Raw genomic sequence first — 20,082 nt, 5'->3', positions numbered from 1 at the left:
CTCATGGTTTTATGCATGTAAATAACTGTTACAAAAAAAAAAAAAAGCCAGGCCTTAGTGCCTTTTTCAGATGATTTGCCATTGCATCCTGGGACTTATTCTGATTTCCCTATTGCATTCCCTAAGAAAAGCAAGACTATAAGTACTTTCATGCAGTTGGAAACCCTTTGGGGTAGATTTTAAATACTTGCGGGATCGCGTACTTTTGTTCTCGCATCAGGCGCAAACAAAAGTACGCTGAATTTTATAAGATACGCGCATAGCCGCGCGTATCTTATAAAATCCGGGGTCGGCGCACGCAAGGGGGTGCACATTTGTGCAACCTGCGCGCGCTGAGCCCAGCGCGCGCTGCCTGTTCCCTCCGAGGCCGCTCCGATTTCAGAGCGGCCTCGGAGGGAACTTTCCTTTGCCCTCCCCCCACCTTCCCCTACCTAACCCACCCCCCCGGCCCTATCTAAACCCCCCCTAACTTTGCGCGCGTCGGCCGGCAGCCCCGCTCCATGCTCCGGTCCCGGGGGCTGGTCCGGAGGCCTCGACCACGCCCCAGGGCCGGCGCCACGCCCCCGGGCCCGCCCCCGAAACGCCACGTTTCGGGAACGCCCCTGGACACACCCCCTCCCGCCCCTTTTCGAAAGCCCCGGGACTTACGCACGCCGGCGGCCTATGCAAAATAGGCCGCCGGCGCAGGGCTTTTAAAATCCGCCCCTTTGTGTAACCCAGCTTTGCATGTAACTTTTATGCGCACTGGGCATAGTTATTCCAGAGGGACAGAATTGGGACTTTGGCGCATAATTTTGTATTTTCAGAAGTATGCAGTTATGTTCCCGCACACAGTTTACGCCTGCAAAGAGTCGCTATGACTTTATGTGAGTTATTTGGTGTGCTTTCCAATTCATTTTCTTGAAGATTTTCAAAATGAACTTAAATGCATAAGTTTGCTTTGAAAATCTGGGGTTACGTCTGCACGCAAAAGATACACACAGACTTTACCGTGACATGCAGCTATAAACTTACCCTGCCTGTGATTTTATTTGAATTGTCAAGTGAATTCTCTTAAAATAATATGTATTTTCTAATACCACCACTTTAAGATATGGGGAGAAAAATACAGCATGCAGCCAGTAAGCAATTGGTGTAGTCTTTGAAACCTGCTGAAATTATACTTGGCATACATTGCTATTCTTTTCCTCCTTTATTAAATATTGTAAACTGCTGCACAGTAATGCAGGATATGGGGAAAATCTACGTTTTTATGGTGGATGTGTTGCTTATAAAAAATAGATTTTCCACTTCTCCGTGGCTGGAATGGTGCTTGCTTTTTCACAGAGCAGTCTGTGCAACAATATGAAAATTCTGTGCAACAGTATGAAAATTCAGCAAAACATATGGGTCTGTATGAGAAAACCTTGCATGTCATTGTTTTGATGTGTGATATCTGACTTGGTTTTACTGAATCGTCCAGAAAGTATGTTAGAATAAGGATTGTCCTGCTGTGCTGTACTCTGCCGAGAGAGACATATACACTGTAACACTGCCAATCAATATCTCAGAGACCCAGTTTTGGCTTCTTCTCGGAAATGAGGACTCCTGCCTGAACCACTGGGACCAATTATGAGACCATTTCAACAAAATATTGAGCAAAGCTTCTTCTTTGTCTTTTTTTTTTTCCTTCTTCAGATGATTTGCCAAAGAAACGGCCGGCCCTGATCTACAAACCATCTGACCCAGACACACTGGCTTATCTTGATTTCAGTGTGTCCACCACTGGAATGCTAGCAGGGGTCAAGGTAGGAACTTCATAGCAGAAAGACATTTAACTCCTGTCAAATGGAGCTGACCTTATTTTTCATTCTTGGCAAGCAGAATTCTTGTAGCCTGTAGTCCCATAGAAGAATAGATTCTTTGTAAGTAGTGAAACCTTTTATTGAACCTGAATAAAAATAATTAAAAAGACGTTGGAGACCACATAAGCTTTCTCTTTAGACATAAACAATGGTCTTTAGATATAAGTTAGGTAGATCGCCCTGGATACTACAGATCAGCGTTTATAAATAAAGCTGGTTTGGCTTAGATCGGGTAAGGGCTTCCTTCCTTCCTTCGCATCTGATGAAGGAATCTGTGTGATGCTGAAAACTCATGCACAACAACATCTTTTGATTATTCTTAAGCTGGTTCAGAAGATACAGCAGCCTACAAAGAGTCCATTATTCTTGTCAGAATTTGGGGATTAACCTTATGCCTCGGTCTTGTCCTATATTTGTATGCGCAGCCTCAGATGGCACCATCTATCACCTTAAAGCGCACGTCCCCAACTTGATATGTCAAAGGGAGAAACAGAAACAAAAAGCTGCACCTTAAGCCTCAAAAGAACGGGGAGCTCTCAATTCTTTTCTCTGTAGTTTTTCCAGTTTATTACCAGCATGCTCCCATCAGAACCTGTGGCAGGTCATTTTCCAGTTGTTCATTTCTTTGAAATTTAGCACAAGGCCCTGCCACAATCATTGGGACAAAATAAATGTGACTCCAGCTCCTTCTCCCCACATTAATGCAGTGTTTTACTAAAGCAGCCTATAATTTTCTATAGGTTCTCCAAAAATATGCACTAAACTCTTGCACCTTAGTTTACCCTAAGTTTTTGATACCCAGCTATATAGAATGCTGCATATGTTTTATTAGCGTAACAGCAATTTTATACCTTTTGCATAATTTTTCTCAGCATAATTTGCCGCCTTTCAATAAAAATGTTCTTTGGTTTGTGCGCAACAGGCTGGTCGCTTTATACCTAAGTTACGTTATTTGCTGTTTACCAAACCAAAGATTGTTTGGAGAGCTTCATCCTCTCTGTGAACTCCCCCGTGCCACAGCCCCTTTCCCAAATAGGAGCCTGCAGCTGTTCAGGTCTACGTCAGGGACTCCGGCACTGAGCTAAAGGAGCAGCTCCCCTAGCCTAGCCTGATTGCTCATATCCATCCCTGTCGCAGGTTGTGCAACCATTTTAGTGCTACAAACTATGGTCTTAAAGTCAGCTTCTAGGATTACCCAGGTAAAAGGGCACTAAATTTCTACTGCGCTTTTCATTTTTATGGCACTTTTTTTTCTGGAACTTCATGCTTTTGTGTGTTCAGTCTAGTAATGTTGTGATGTCTGTGAATTTTGTCTTGTATTCTTCTTTGAAGTTTCCACTGAGTTTGTTTTGTGACTTGTTCTTTCCTCTAAGCTCATGCAATCAAAATCTCACAAAGTCAAGCACCACTTGAAGCAGAATCAGTACACCGCTTTAAAATATTAAAGCCTCCCATTTAGCAGCCATTTTCACATTCTCGGTATCTTGCATTATATCAGAGCTGCTGTGGCCACCCATTGTGGCGTTAGTGGAGCCAGATCCAGCTAATCCTTTGGAAGATGCAGCTTTAAAGTTTCCAGCACTGTGTAAACAGTTAATAAGAGCTTAGCAGCATTCGACTCGCCGCAGAATAGCAGCTGTCCAGTTTTCCTTGACTATTGTATATAAATAAATGATCCCAGCAAACAAAATGAAAGTCAGATTTCTTTCCACCTGTGGGCTGAAGACCTGGATATCAGCATCTCCTGGATGGGGCTCTGGATACTGACCCCCAAAGTGGCTTTCTATAACAAACCTAGAGCTTGCAGGAATTTACAGACAAAATAATGACTCCTACAAAGCACTTGCCTTAATCCAGTTCAATTGTATCAAATGATATGGTTGGATTTGCCTTAATTTTGGACAAATTATGTCTTGAGAAGGCCTTTTAAGGCAACGGTGTTGATTGTGCCCAGAGAGGCAGTGTTTCTGAACCCAAGCAACTTGCATAAAAGCCAGCTTGGACTTTGCGTTGCCTATTCTATTTTTGTTGTGTTAGTTCTACTTACACAGTACACCAGGAGCAAGGAATATTGCTATTCCTTTCATTTTCGACATGTAAGCCAATACTACAATGCTAGAAATTTGAAGTGCTATTCATAGTACTTGCTTGGGGAAATTGCGCACTAGCTACTAAAAGGACTAAAAGACCAACAAGTTACAAAAATGAAATCAACCAAAAAGCTACAGTGAAATTAGGCTGGCTTACTGACTCACACCTTTTATTCCCAGTTGAAAGATCCATGTTGTGTTATGATGGCACAGTGGGGAACTGGTTATGAGTGTTGTAGCATGTTTGTGTTAAATTGCCTTCATTCCCTAGGTCCTTTGCCAACTAAGGCTGCACTCTTCTGAAATTTGTCAGACTGGATTGGAATTCTATGCCATGTCATTCTGCCTACTTTCAGAAAACCTGAGGAGTCGTTTTTGAGAAAGATGTGTACAAAATTTTCTTTTTGGTTCAGAGCAAACACAAAGTGCAGCATGAATAGAATATTTGTTTAGATTTAGCTCTCTCAGCTTGTCATTGGTAGCTCAAGGCGAGTTACATTCAGGCATATTTCCCTCTCCCCAGAGGATTTATAATCGGGGACGGTAACTTTCAAACCGGCGCACAAGTGTGCATGTCTGTAGGGATGCAGTTATTTTATAACTTGTGCACATATATGCGTGCATGTGATACAATATACTGGCTGTGCGAGTGCCAAATTTTAAGTGGGAGCACACAAATGCCACTTTCTTAGCGTCCAGTCAGATGAATCCAGAACAAGTGGATTATGCACCTCTACCAGCAGATGGAGACTGAGTAAACAGTCATCACAAGTACATATACCCCTGCAGTGACATCAGCCTAAGCATCTTTCTCTTTGCACTGCTTGTCATATTTGCGTGCCCACTAATTTGTGCCAGCGCTGTTTGGAGGCTCAGGGAGAATTGTCTTCCTCTGATTTCACTAAGCCTGGTTCTTCCCAGCTGGATGTTGGTCTGGGTAAAGACGATTCAGGTGGGGCGCCTGATTTTGGAACTCCCCTGACTGGTTCCTTAGCGGGGGAAGATAGCTCAGTGAGTATACCTCAAGTACCTCCTGATCTGGATACTTCTACTTTTTCATTGGTAGAATTGGGGTTGCAATCCTTTCGTCAGATGCAGTCCTCAGCCTTGTCCAATGCTCCCAGAGCAGAGGTGCAAGTAGGATCCTTGCCTGAACCTTCTGTCAAGCGCCAGAGTACTACTAGTGGCGGTGGGACCAGATGGCACTGATGATGTCGCCAATTCTGTCTCTTGAGGATGGTAGAATTACCCCGGATTAGAACTGTATGCTATGGTTCTTCATAGAGATGAACTGCCAGCTCTGATTTCCCAGACCTTGAAAATACTTGGGGTTCCGGGGCAGATTCAGTGTCTGAGCCAAAGAGAAATCCCATTTTGGTTTCCTTGCATAAAGCCTCTTGTTTTTTCCCCATGATGGAGGCCATTCAAGAATTGATTAATCTTGAGTCAGGTGCCCCAGAGGCTAATTTCAAAGGGGGTCACATTTTGGAAGGCATGTACCCTCTGGATCCAGTGATAAGAGAGTGCTTACATTTTCCAGAGGTAGATGCATTTGTTTGTGCAGTCTCCAAGTGGACCACTATTCCCGTGGAAGGAGGGCCAGCCTTGAGGGATGCTCATGATAAAAAGATTTAGACAATCCTTAAGCAATCATTTGAAGCGGCAGCAATGACCTTGCAGATCGCTTCTTGTTGTTCCTTGTTGGCTCACTCTTGACTCTGAGGTAAACTCCAGGGCAGTTATGGAACCAGCTGCTGCCACCTTGGCAGATGCAGGCTGTGATTTGGTCTTCACTTTGGCCAGAGGGGGGTGACTTTGATAGTAGTGGCCTGGCGTCAGTTATGGTTGAAAAATTGATTGGCCAATGCAACCTCCAAGGTTAACCTCACCAAATTGCCCTTTATCGGCTGCTTTTATTTGGCAGCAAGTTGGAAAAGCTGGCCAGCAAGTGGGGTGAATCTCTGGTTCCTTGTTTGCTGGAGGATAAGAAGCAGGCACAGCACTCCTTTACCATGAGAGGTCATGCTAGAGGATCCAAGCATTTTCGACCCTATAGAGGAGCGAACTTTCAGAGGACTCGACCCTTCAGTGTCTCAGACTTTTCATCCCCGACAACCCAGAGGAGGCATAGGCTTGGGTAGTGGAACCTCCACATTCTCATCTGACTAGAACATCAACGCTTCCTGCGGTTCACAGTTATAGTGCATCACTTTCAGTTTCGAGTGCTACCCTTCGGTCTGGGCCACTCTCAGAAGATCCTTTTCCAAGATAATGGTAGTAGTTGTGGCAGAGTTGAGAAAGAATGGAATCTTAGTACACCTGTATTTGGACAACTGGCTGATTTGTGCCAAGTCGCTGGAAGAGAGCCTCCTGGTGACTTGCAAGGTGATTTCCCTGTTGTGGGAGCTTGGCTGGGGTAGCGAACCTGGCCAAGAGCAGTCTTCAGCTTGCTCAGTCATTGGAATACCTCGGGGTTTGGTTCGACACAATGCTGGCAAGGTTTTCCTGCTGGAAGCTCAAATTCCGAAGTTGCTGGTGAAGCTCCATCTGTTGATGAACACTCTGTGCCCAACCATGTGGTCTTATCTGCAGGTACTTGGCTTAATGGCGGCAACCCTGGAAGTGGTACCATGGGCAAGGGCGTATATGCGTCCTCTGACGTTCTCCCTGTTGTCTCAGAGGAGCCCACAGTCTCAAGACTGTTTGGTTCAGCTCCACTTGCTGATAGACGTCTCCTCCCAACTGCAATGGTGGCTGTAGGCGGATCATCTAGGGAGGGGAGTCTCCCTATCCTCACTGGACTGACTAATACTGACAACGGGCATGAGTCTTCTTAGTTGGGGAGCTCATTGTCAGGAGCTGACAGCACAAGGATGCTAGAATGCAGAAGAGTCTGTCTGGAACATCAATCGGCTGGAAGCCAGGAAGTTCTGGTTGGCATGTTTACAGTTAGGTAACAGGCTGCAAAGTCGATAGGTCCGAATAATGTCTGACAACACAACAACTGGAAGAAACTAAAAACGTGGCTGTTCACACAAGCCTTCCCTTAATGGACACCCTACTAACAGCACAGCTATCCATTCCTTTTTCACCTTCCTCCATCAGTGGTGCCTGCTGTTCTATTGACCTAAAGACTAAGCCATTGTCTAAGATCCTATGTTAATCTTTGTTATACTATTCTTAGTTACGTTTTTAATCAATTATGTTAATCATATGCCTATGCTCTCTTCTCTCCCACACTGTAAACCCCCTGTTCATTGTAACTTTATCTTCCTAGTTAATTGGTTACCCCGAGTTCAATGTAAACCGGTACGATAAGATGCTAGTCTTGAGTATCGGTATATCAAAAAAAAGTATTTAAAAAAAATTAAAATTTATTTTAAAAAATTAAATAAATAACTGTGGCTTATATCAATCGGCAGGGAGTTACCAAGATCCAACAAGTGTCATTTGAAATAGATTAGCTTCTAGAATGGGTAGAAGCTCGTCTCCAGATGATCTCAGCCTCACAGACAACGTAAGGGCAGACTTTCTCAGCAGGGAGAATCTGGATCCAGGAAAGTGGGCATTGTCAGATGAGGCATTTCAGCTGATTCTGGACTGCTGGGGTCTTCGTTTCTAGACCTCCTGGCAACTTTGCGCAATGTGAAAGTTCCGTAATTCTTCAGCCACAGGAGAGATCTGAAGTCATTGGAGATCAATGCCCTAGTTCAGGAGTGGCTGGAAGACAAGTTACTATATGCCTTTTCTCCATGGCCCATGCTGGGCAGATTGGTTCGGAGGATCGAGCGCAACAGAGGGATAGTGCTCTTGGTAGCTCCAGACTGGCCCTGGAGACCATGGTATGCAGATCTGCAGAGGCTCCTGGTGGATTCACCTGTTTGACCTCTGGCGCACAGGACCCTGTTGTGGCAGGGACCTGTCTTTCATGATTTTGTCTTATGGTGTTACCCTTGAAAGGGCTTGCTTGCTAAAGTGGGGATACTCTGCGGCGGCCTGAGAGCTAGAATGTTCTCTACTTCCTTGGTCTATGTGTGGGTTTGGAGAGTGTTTGAGGCCTGGTGTAAGGATCGAGGTACTCTTCCTTCCTTAGTCAAGATTCCGCTCATTTTGGAATTTTTGCAGGATGGCTTGAGTAAAGGCTTGGCTCTCAGTTCCTTGCAGGTGCAAGTATTGGCTCTTGCTTGTTTCAGGGGTCAGGTAAATGGTGGATTCTTGTCGGCTCATCCTGATGTGGCCCATTTTCTGACAGGAGTGAACCATCTTCGTCCTCCCTTGCGGTTTCTGGTGCACCTTTGGAGTCTTAATTTGGTATTGGATTTATTGGCAGGCCCTATATTTAGACTACTGCATACCCTGCCCTTAAGGTTACTGACCTTGAAAACGGTGTTCCTTGTGGCAGTTTGCTTTGCGCTTAGGGTTTCTGAACTCCAAGCCTGGTCTTGCCGTAAGCCTTTCCTTCAGGTGACTCCAGGAGCGGTACAGCTTCCTTTTTACCGAAGGTGGTCACTGAGTTTCACTTGAATCAGTCCATCTCCCTGCCATCTCTGGACAGAGAGAGAGATGCAGAGGGGTATCGTCTGTTGCGATCCTTGGATGACAAGAGACACATTGTCAAGTATCTGGAGGTTTCTGAGCCTTTCCAGAAGTCGGGATCGCCTGTTTATTCTTCACGGCAGTACTAGACAGTGAGAGCTGGTCTCGCGGGCTTCGATAGCTCGCGAAGTAGTCGCAGCTGCATACGTGGATGCAGGGTAGCTGTTACCTAGTCAGTTTAGGGCTCATTCCATTAGGGCTCAAGTAGTGTCATGAGCAGATTGTTATCCCCTGTCGACATTTGCTGAGCTGTGACATGGTCCTCCTTACTCAACTTTTCCAGGTAATATTGTTTAGATGTGCAGGCCCGGGAGAATGCAGCCTTTGCATGAGCGGTTTTGACTGGGCCGTGGGCAGCCTCCCGCCCTATTCAGAAGTAACTTGGGTACATCCCACTTGTTCTGGATTCATCTAACTGGACGCTAAGAAATGAGAAACTAGTACTTACCTGATAATTTCCTTTTCTTTACGACAGTCAGATGAATCTAACTTCCCTTCTGTGGCTGCTGAATGATTGCATTATGGTTCTTTTGTGTAACTACGTTAATCCAGTCCCTAGACTTATGTTTATACATTCTTGTCTAAGCTCAGTGTTGGCTGAAATGGTTACTTGTTTTAATCAAGAGTTTTGCTAGACTGTCCACAGTTGCTTTTGAAGACAATACTGGCAGGCTGATGTTATTGCAGGGGTATGTGTACTGTGATGTCAGTTTGCTCCGTCTCCATCTGCTGGTAGAGGTGCATAACCCACTTGTTCTGGATTCATCTGACTGTCGTAAAGAAAAGGAAATTATCTGGTAAGTAGTAATTTGTATGTTATACCTTGTATGTTATTTTTATCTATGAATGTTTTTATGTAAACCGTTATGATCTCATGAACCTCACGTGGAATGATGGTATATAAAACATCTAAATAAATAAATAAATACAATTCTCATTCTACCATGTAAATTGGGGAATTTTAAATGGGGTGCACACTGATGCCATTTTCAGTTTTGCCGGTTCATCCCCAATTTACCCAGTTAAGAGAGAGGTCTTCCAAACACACACACACACACGCCGGTTTAATAGCCTTCACTTCCTCCAGTTATCCCAACCCTTAGATTTCTGCCAATCTGCCTATTTATCTTAATTTTAGAACTTACATGGCATCCATAGCAGAAGTAAAGTTATGCGGCGGTGGGCATCAGTGAACGTATGAGCGCATAATTATTTACTCGCACATCTCAGGTTCACACCCTGAAATGCCCCGCCCAGACCCCGCCCCTTTTTTTAAACTTCCGAGATGTGCACACTGCAGCATTTACGCACATATCCGGGCAACTTCTAAAATCCGCTCGGCGTGCGAGAGCCTGACATAGACACGCGTCCCCTAATTAATGCGCACATCGGTTTTTTAGAATTCACCTTTACGTTTGCACCTGAGGCAGTGGAGGGTGAAATGACTTGCCCAAGGTCATAAGGAACAGCATTGGGAGTTGAATCCTGGCTTCCTTGATTCTCAGCCTACTCCACTAACCACTAGGTTATTTATTTGAATGTGGTACTCACTCAATTACCATTGGCACCCCAAATGAGGGAGAGCAATTGCAATGTTTGCAACTTAGCAAACTGCAATTATATGAAACAATTCCAAATATCATTAGCCCAAAACCCCAAGGATACAGATGAGGATGAAACATTTAAGGGGCTAATTCGCAAAGCCATTTAATGCTAAAACCCATGTTTTACGCACTTGCACGGCTGTTACAAAATAGCCTGGGGCTCAGTGCACATACAAGTACACACGTACAAATAACTGGTTACGCTAGTACTTTGGTATGGACTGGAGAGGGGCATTCCTGGGGTGATGAAGTTGTAATTTACATGCATATCTATTGATTTTAAAAAGTATGCACATAAGGGAAGATGAAAATCTGTGCAAATTAATGTAGCTGCATTCCGAGCCAACTACCCAAGCATTGTCAAAGCAAATGATTGCACATTAGCCAACATTTTCAGTGAACAAGTTAAATGCAGAGTTTATCCCTGCGTGCACAATTATAAAATTACCCTCCCCAAAACCTAAACAGAAGAGAGCCAAATCAAGAGAAACTCATTAGGATGCAGTAAAAACATTGACCTGACAGCATCAATAAGCACCAAATATACATCCGAAAAATTAATTGTTGCTAGGAACCCTTCTGGGGCAAGAAGATTTTAAGAAAGAGCATTGTAAATTTACACTCTCTATACATGTGAGATCAGTGACTTGAGAAATACGTTTTTCCAAAAAGTTTTTCTTTGCTTGTATGCTACCACCACTTTCTCCAGGTTTTAAAATCCTTCAAGCGGGGAAGTTAGGGATAAGCCTGGCCCTCCCTGCTTCACAACACAAATGACCTTCTCTCTGGGACAGAGTGGCACAGTGAAGACCTTGAAATAGCTGCAGAGATTGTGCACAATCCACTGACAAACACATGTGAAAACGAGCAATTGTATTTGGAATTCTTCCTGTTTTGTATTGGTTTAAGAGGCCCAGCAGTGACATTACTAAAATCAAGGGGACTGTATACTTTTTTTTTTTTTTTTTGGCTGTCCGCTTGTAATCCCACCAAACCGTTATGTAATTTTTTTTACGTTTTGCGTGATACATCACATTTGTCCCATCTACTCTTTTGAATCAGTATTGCAGGTGCATAGCTGCTTCAAATCAGTCTATTGTGGTCTAACCAAAATAAACACTTCACACCAGCAGCTCAAGAAAGAATTTTTTATTTTAGATAAAGTATTCGAATATTTCAGGAGAGTTTGAGATTGCCAGCAAGGCAATTCAGAAGCAGTTTCTCAGAGCATTGTTTACACAATAGATTAACTCCAATTTACACACCATTGAGCTAGTTTGTTTTCATAACATTTTCCTAATTGGTTGACATTAATACAACATCCTCTTACTAGGATGGTAGTATAATTTTATCTCATATATATTAATGAGCTGGAATTCTTGTAAGTCATGTGATTTCTTGTAAATTCAGCCCAGAAGGCAGGAACGAAACTTAAGGCTGAACTCAACATACCTTTGGCTTACATTCTACACTTCAGCATGTTCTGTCCTGTTCAGCAACTTTATATTAGTTTGTACAAGTCTGGTCAGTGTCATTTTCACAGTGCAGTGACAACATCTTCATTGAAAAACCTTTTCAAAGCACCCTAACAAGTCTGTGTTTGACTCACACACACAGATTTGAATTTTAGATTTTAATTTCTCGTCTTTCCAAGGCTGAGCTCAAGGTGAGTTACATTCAAGTACAGAAGGTAATTCCCTGCCCCGGAGGGCTTACAATCTAAGGGGGGTAGTTTTCTCCCATTTTGTGTCTATGGGAGAAAAGCTTTAATAAATATGGCCCCAAGTTTGTACCTGAAGCAATGGAGAATGAAGTGATTTGCCCGTGGTATCGTTGTGAGAAGTGGGATTTTGAGATAGGCCGCTCTTCCACGTCTTCATAAATGAGTTGCAGCCCCCAACGTTTTGTCTTCCAGGTTTTTCTTAATACATGAAACTCAGTACGCCAAGCATTGCCATCAAAATGTTATTTTACTAGACTGTAAGATTTAAATGAGAGCTAGAAGAACTTAGATGCATTTGAATAACTTTTCTAAAATCAATTGAAGTTTATGCAGCTTTTCCATACAGTGGCATATCTTCATCTATCACATGGATTTAGTACCCTCGAGCCATCTTAAAGAGTCTGTCTCCTCACATTCTCTCTTAGTCATGTAGTTGGGTGGAAAGACAAGAAGCCCAACTATACTGTTTCCCTTGGATGCCTTATTAGGTGGCTTAAAGCAGGGCAAAAATGAAACCCTGTACGCTAGCCAATTCTGCTGCACGGTAATAAAATCTTTCCTTTCATCAGCTATGGCCGTCGGCATTGTTCCTTGAAGACTTATCTGCATCATCCCATTTAGCAAAGTCTGAAGAAAATAAAACAATTCCGAACAGTAAAACAACTGTGCAGTGATCCATCTTTTTCCCCTGTCTGTCTCACTCTTCAGTTATGTGTCAGGCCTGAAGTAGGAGGGTAGCACATGAGAGTTATGTAGATGGAGACTGATCACATCCCAACTCACAGTCCAGTGTTACTGGCCCTCATTAGAAACCGTGCTCTGTGCTAAAAATTGTGCTGATGATTGTATCTGCCTGCTAAACACGAGACCTGTGCCTGGGCGCCTTCTGATCTCTCTAATTACCAATGAGCCCATCAGGGCAGTATTTTATTGGGCCTGTTGCTAAACTGCATTGTCTCTTTCTGCTGAGCTTGCGTTTCTACAGAAAACAATTTCCTTTACCTTATTATCATATTGGAAGTGAGTGGCGGGGGGGTGCAAACCAGCCGTTAGTTACTCTTTTTTTTTTTATTATTTCTTTACAGATGTCTCACGCAGCCACCAGTGCCTTCTGTCGTTCTATTAAGCTGCAGTGTGAGCTTTACCCATCCAGGGAAGTTGCTATTTGTTTGGATCCTTACTGCGGTCTGGGGTTTGTGCTCTGGTGCCTCTGTAGGTAAGTTTCCTCACCGGGATGGAACATATGCAGTTAATGTTCTTTTCTGCACCTAGCAAAGCAAACCCTAAATTAGATTAATTACACAGATCAAAATACATAGTTGATTTGCATAATTTTCAGTTTAAGTTATGTTTCAGCACAGCTAATAATGTCTTTGTGGTTTATGAAGAATCACTTTGTCGGAATGTTAAGTAAAGCCAGCTGAGATTCCTGCTTGTGGAGCTTGTAGTCAGAGCTGGCCCCTCAGTATCTGGCCTTTCACAGAGTCATAGTGCCACATCCCATTATTAAATTTGCTTCTGTTGAATAAAATGGAAGATTTCTTGGCATTCAGACAGATTAATCCGCACCAGTGGGTTATGCACCTCTACCAGCAGATGGAAATGGAGCAAAGTTGATGACATGGTATATATATATACACCCCTGCACCGGCATCAGCCTGCAGTATTCTCCGTCTCCAGCAGATGGTAGTCATGTAGCTCCCTCCTGGGGATTGCTTTAAAAAAGAGTAGAGTAGTTTTTCCCTTGCCCTTTCTTACCTATTATTTAGGGGCCCAATTTTTTGTGTGTGTGTGTGTAAAAGTTACTTCAAGAAAAGTAAACTTAGAAATGAAACCCACCTCTCCCCACCACAGAAGCAATGACTGCACATTGTAGCAGCTGAGCTCTTTTTTTTTTTTTTGAGGTGTTAGAATTGAAGGAGATGCCTAGATTATAGAATGGAAAGCAGAGATCAGGTGAAAGGATGTTGAGATCTCCCATTGTTGAAAGCAGAACAGTTCTCACAGCCCTTATAACATGACACAGTGCAGTGACCCCTCTCTAAAGCCATTGTTATCAGACTCCATAAGACCCTCTCTTCTCATGGACTTGAAATTAGCTAAGCAGACCGCAAATAGTGGGTGTGTGGTGTTTATATTTATTGTAGGGACTGGGCTGGCTGTTAGCAGTAGGAGTCAGCTTAGAGGAGAAGGTGGTTGAATTTTTGCACACCCCTGACCTTCTCCCATGGATATGGGGAAAGTTCGGTGTAAATGCTGAGGGCTGAGATCTCTGAATATCACAACACACTATGGATACAATTAGAAAATTAAGTCTGCACAAGATGGAACAACAGCTGACTAAACAGTCTTCTTGCTGGTGGGATACAGTAAATGCAAGACCATCCTACAGCAGGTGGCATTGATGCTGGCTTAGCAAACATGAGTGGTTAATGATTTCCAAAATGCATGAAACTCAGAATGCAGAAGCATCTGACAAAGCAGAGGTTGGGTGCATGTTTGGTTATTCTTGCTAACACAAAAAGCCTTTATGTCCTAAGTGATTAGTTGGGGGGGGGGCATTTATTTATTTATTGCTGTATTTTTCTGGAAAGAAACTGATCATGGTCGTTTCTAAGTGACTAGGAGTCATGGGGCTGCTAAAGCAAACACAAGAATTCCTTTAAGGGGAAAGGTGGGAGCAGGATGTCATCTGTCTCTTATAACGAAGGTTTGTTAGAAAGATGCATCCCTACACTAAGCCTTTGAAGCGGCGCTCCTGGGTAGTCTGGGAGGTTAAGCAGGATGGTGCATGCTAAGAAAACGTTTTGTGATTGAGCACATCTGTTCTCATCTGACTCGGGAAAGGCTTCCAGCTCATGCTGACACATCTCATGTCTTTGCAGCGTGTATTCAGGACACCAGTCTGTTTTGATTCCTCCCTCAGAGTTGGAAACCAATCCTGCCCTGTGGCTTCTTGCTGTGAGTCAGTACAAAGTCCGAGACACATTTTGTTCCTATTCAGTCATGGAACTTTGTACCAAGGGACTTGGCTTACAGACAGAATCACTCAAGGTAATGCCATTAATTTATTTGTGCTGTGTGTGTGAGGTTGCAGTGATAAAATACGTCAAATCTAAGGGGAAGAAGAGGCAACTTTCAGTAAAACGACAGCTATAGCAATCAATTAACTTATACTGTCGACTGCTCCCTGGAACCTTATTCCTTCTTTTGGAGCTGGTTCAATCATACATTTGCTTCCTTAAACAAAACAAGAGGTTTCCTTATCTCGCAGTACTGACACAATAAAAGTGATTTAGAGTCCAAAGTGCTTGAATTCTGTGCATCTGTGCTATGCCCATATTAATGGTATTTTTGTGCAAGGGCTTCATCTCCTCTTTCATTTAACTGTGTGTATTAATACTTTAAGATCTTGCTATCAAATGTGTGATCACACAATAATATTGTTTTGCATCCATTCCACATAATTTGTGTTAAAACCAGCAAACCTTGCCATTCGGGCTCTCTCGTTTTTCCACGGCGATAAAAACCACACACAATGATAGATCACCCCTACGTCTAGTGTGGGTTTGTTTTTTCAGCATTTGTATTTTATATATATATATATATATATAATGTTTGTATGCCTGCATGATTAGTTAGATTTATTAACACTTTTTGTATATCCCATCGGTTTCTTTTTATTTCGCATACACACGTTCCAACAAACACACAAACACATCCAACAAAAGCTGTTTCCCAGGTAAGTGCCAATTTCCTCGTGAAAAAGGTCTGTCTGAAAATTGCCCATCCTCAACCCAGCTAAACATGTGTATGGGGGGTTTAACAGCACATGTACTTTTAGCCATGTTAGGAGGAGGCGTTCCCAGGGGTGTGTTCAGGTCAGCAGGAAGAACATAACACACGTACATTGCTTTTCCAACTCTATATGCGTTATGTTCTGTGCCAAAAGTACCCGCAGGAAAAAGGAAGTGTAAATTGAAAACATGCCCGCGCTTTCACTTGGATACTGGTGCAAAGGCCATGGGTAATGAGGACACACAGTCTTTGTTGCAAATTGAGCAGTTCACAAATTAAACAAAATCATAATGAACTTAGAAACAGACAGAAACATGACAGCAGAAAAAGACGATATGGTCCATCTAGTCTGTCCATCTGTCCAATGTATGTAGCCCTTACAATTCCCATCACTCCCTCAAAGATCCCCTGCATTATCCCATGCTTTCTTGAATTCAGATATTGCTTTTGTCTCCGTCTCCTCCGCTGGGAGAACGCTCCATGCATCCACCACCCTCACTGTAAAGAAATATTTCCTACAATTTCTGTTTTTTGGAATTATTTTCCATACGAGCTGTGAGATGAGATTGATAATTTGTCTTTTAGAAACAAAGTAAAAGCTTTTGCTTTCTTAACAAGCATTTGAAATAAATGTTAAGCCATGTGAGCATCTTTTTTTTAATGTTTGCTTATTGATGTTACACATTTTGTTATGTAATATTGTGTGTGATTATGTATTTAATTTGTAGTGCACAGAGAACAATTGTATTGAATGTGTGAAATAAGTATTATTATTAATAATAATAATAGTCTTGTATATTATGCCATTCTGTTGTAACTAGTTTGGTTCATCATGGGGATATAGAGGCACATTGAAGTAATACAGTGTGGAGAACACAGTAGGCTGGCACGGTATACAGAGTCTTTCATCTCTAAGGTGATTTGGGTATAGTGACTGAAAGTCATCGCCAGCGAATAACACTGTTAACTGATTTTGTGGTCAAATGTCAGCGTCATTAGAAACCTCGCTCCACATGTTGGTTGTTAGGGTCAGCAGTGAAGTCTTATGATTGAAAGAGAATAGAAAGCAGTATTAGCCTCTAACAGTAGCTGTGCTCCTACAGGGCAGGCCTGTGCCATGCTGGCAGTGAAGCCAAGGAAGCCGCACTACCTTTTGGCAATACTATGTGTCTTCTCTGGGTAAACCCCAGGACTTCGCTTCCAGTGCTGGTTGGCATCTTTCACAAGCCTCAATATTCAAAACCATGTTTCAAGGAGAGAAATTCCATGTTATGCTTATACTAAATTTTATACCGCTGCCTTGTCTGCAGTTGACAATATGATACGAAAAAAAGTGTGTACATTTAAAAAAAAGTATCTATTTGTTTTCTGTTGTGTTTCTCAGAGGTTTAATTTATCAGCTTCCATTATTCATGGATATATGTTACTATTCATTTCAAGCGTATATTGCTCTAATTAAAATATCATTATCTCTTTATAAGTGATGCTTGCATATATTAAGGGCCATCATTTATCCCTGTAAATATTTGATAGAAGCTGTATGTATGTTTTTAACTGTGAATATGTGTTCAGCTGCTGAGCAGCTACTTAAGTTAGTCGAATATACATATCCAGCTAACGAGAGACTTCCAGTTATGCGTTGAAGTGCACAGACGTGTGTTGCTGAGCTCCTGCCAGGCCTACTCACTTTTGGTTGCTCAGATCCTTCATTTCTGATTTGAACTCTGCTATGGCGCTGTGTAAAGATGCTTCTCAAAGTTCCCTACCTGCACTCTGGGCAGAGAGGCGGTCGAAACCTCAGAAATCAGCGAGAGGTAAATCGCCAGATTGGGAGGGTGATTCCGTGGCGTCCATGATGGAGGATTAACTGGATGAGGCATTAAGTGCCGCCAGTGGCCCGGATAAAGCTGCTAACTTACTAGAGGCTTTCGCTGTGAAAATAACATCGTCCCTTGATGCTTGGCTCAGCATTGTGGAGGACAAAATTGCCCAGTTGTTGGAATCGATGCGGGAGTATTCAGGCAGACTCGAAGAGGCTGAAACCCAAATTTCTGATCTGGAAGATACGCTCACATCTGTGAGTACTAAACTGGATAAACTGGAGCGCCAGCATGCAGCTGTGGTCGGTAAATTGGATGATTTTGAGAACTGATCGCGGCGTAATAACATCCATATCGTGGGTCTCCCAGAACGAGCAGAGAGCCGAGATGCAGTTACATTTGTGGCTCGCTGGCTCTCTTAGCTTCTTAATATCCCTTGCAAAGATGGTGCATTAAGATTGAGCGGGCGCATCGTATTACTGCGCCATTGCCAACACGAGGTGGAATATCGAGGGCTCTGATTGTGCGCCTTCACAATTTTCAAGATAAACACATTTTGTCAGCTGCGAGGAGGCAAAATCTCTGACTCATGCTGGGTCAAAAATAATTATGTTTGCTGATCTCTCACTGGCACTTCAAAAACAACGACAGGCTTTTGGAGCCATTAAAAGAAAGTTCAGAAATCTAGGTTTTCTCTATGCAATGCTTTATCCAGTCAAATTAAAGGTGACCGTTGATGACAAGGCAATTTTTTGCTCATCTGTGAAAGAGGTGGAGAAGCTCCTGTCAGAAGTTAAGAATTGCAATTCTGTCTCTAATACATCATGATGGTTTTGAGGGACTCCTTGTCTTAATTATTTGGGGTTTTTTGGGCCCAGTGAGAGGCCTGCAGCCTGTGGCTTGTCTTTCTTGGAAGTGTTCTCTAGCTACATTTTGCTAGTCCTTCAGTTACAACTGGTGAGGTGATCCAAGCCTTCCCCAAATCTGACTGCATTGTTTTTCCCTTCTGTCCTGGTTCTATACGTCGACGATTTTTCCTCTACAAGTCAACTGACTAGCGTGCTATTTTTTGTCCTGTCTCCTTTTACTTGGCTAGCATAGGTCCTCTACACATTTTTTTTTCTCTATGATTTCATCCTGCCCTGGCAAGGATTCTGGCATACCCATGTTATTTTACGATTGTTCCACTGGGTTTTGGTGGTAATTTATTTATTTATTTAAGTTCTTTTAATATACCGATGCTCAAGACTAGGTCTTATCGTACCGGTTTACAATGGAACTGGGAGGAAACCAATTAACAACTATATAGAAGATAAAGTTACATTAAACAGGGAGCATAAACATGGGCTTTGGAAGAAAGGAAAGATTTCAAACTAAAACAACTGGAGAGTACTGAAAATAGTCAGCGAAAAACAATTGAGTAGCGAGACATATCAGGTTAACATAAAATTGCTGAATTCGGCTGGAGATTTATCGTAGGCAGTTATTAACATAGCCTTTTTGAGGAAGGAGGAACAGGGGAGGTAAACAGGGGGGTGGTGGCAGGACAGGGGGGGAGGGAGGAAATAAGGAATGGGTAGGAAGGTGAGAGAGGCAATATTGATTGACAGGGGCTCGTTCAACGGTAGGCTTGGGTGAACAGCCAGGTTTTCAGTTTCTTTCTGAAGGATAGATGGCATTGTTCCTGACGTATATCTGGGGGAAGAGAATGCCAATGGAGCGGGCCCGCTGTCGAAAGTGCTCGTTTATGAATGGAGTTGTGGACGGAGGATTTGTTTGAGGGAGCCTGGAGAGAACCTTTGTATGCGGATCTGATCGGCCTTGTGGAAGCATGAAGTTCGAGAGGGATGGAGAGTTGGAGTGAGGATTGCTGGTAGACCGATTTGTGAATGATAGTAAGAGTCTTGAAGAGTATTCTATAGTGGATGGGTAGCCAGTGTAGGATTTTTAAGACAGGTGTGATGTGGTCCTTACGACGTGAGTTTGTAAGAATCCTGGCCGCTGTGTTTTGCAGCATCTGTAGAGGTTTAGTAGAAGAAGCAGGGAGACCGAGTAGTAGTGCGTTGCAGTAGTCAATTTTTGAAAATAGCATGGCTTGGAGAACTGAACGGAAATCATGGAAGTGTAGGAGTGGTCTTAGCTGTTTTAGGACCTGTAGCTTAAACAAACATTCTTTAGTTGTGGTATTAATGAACTTTTTGAAGTTCAATCTGGAGTCCAAGGTGGCCCCAAGGTCTCTCACCTGGCTTGCTAGTGGTATGGTTGCGTTGTTGGCGATGGGGATATTGTCGCTTGGTGAGATGACAAGGAGTTCTGTTTTGGATGTATTGAGGACCAGGTTGAGACTCGAGAGAAGGAGGTTGATGGAGTGCAGGAAATTGTTCCAAAAGCTTAGTGTAGTGGAGATGGGGTCCGAGATGGAGATTAGTATCTGCATGTCATCAGCATATATATAGTGGGTAGGGTTGACGCTATTGAGTAATTGGCACAAGGTTAACATAGGTGGGCACAAGGCATGCAGGTCTACTAGTTGTTTTCTTACTGATAAATAATGCCATATACTGCACCCTAGAATGGCTTTCTAAGTAGTTTGCAACAGCCATTATG

At 43.0% G+C, this 20,082-nt stretch overlaps 1 protein-coding gene across 5 annotated transcripts in view; it reads left to right on the top strand.

Annotated features, from left to right (window-relative positions):
- The window catches only part of DIP2C (disco interacting protein 2 homolog C), an 851,589-nt gene that overhangs the window by 752,404 nt on the left and 79,103 nt on the right, over positions 1-20,082 (top strand). For 4 of the 5 annotated variants that reach the window (XM_029588529.1, XM_029588527.1, XM_029588528.1 and 1 more), the window contains exons 28-30: positions 1,678-1,787; positions 12,943-13,073; positions 14,743-14,911. In XM_029588529.1, coding sequence (XP_029444389.1) covers positions 1,678-1,787; positions 12,943-13,073; positions 14,743-14,911 — 410 coding nt within the window. The remainder of the gene's footprint in view (positions 1-1,677; positions 1,788-12,942; positions 13,074-14,742; positions 14,912-20,082) is intronic. The other variant, XM_029588531.1, reaches the window with a different exon arrangement.

This window comes from Rhinatrema bivittatum, chromosome 2 (genome assembly GCF_901001135.1).
Source record: "Rhinatrema bivittatum chromosome 2, aRhiBiv1.1, whole genome shotgun sequence".
Classification (NCBI taxonomy): domain Eukaryota; kingdom Metazoa; phylum Chordata; class Amphibia; order Gymnophiona; family Rhinatrematidae; genus Rhinatrema; species Rhinatrema bivittatum.
This window is presented reverse-complemented; position numbering and strand designations above follow the sequence as displayed.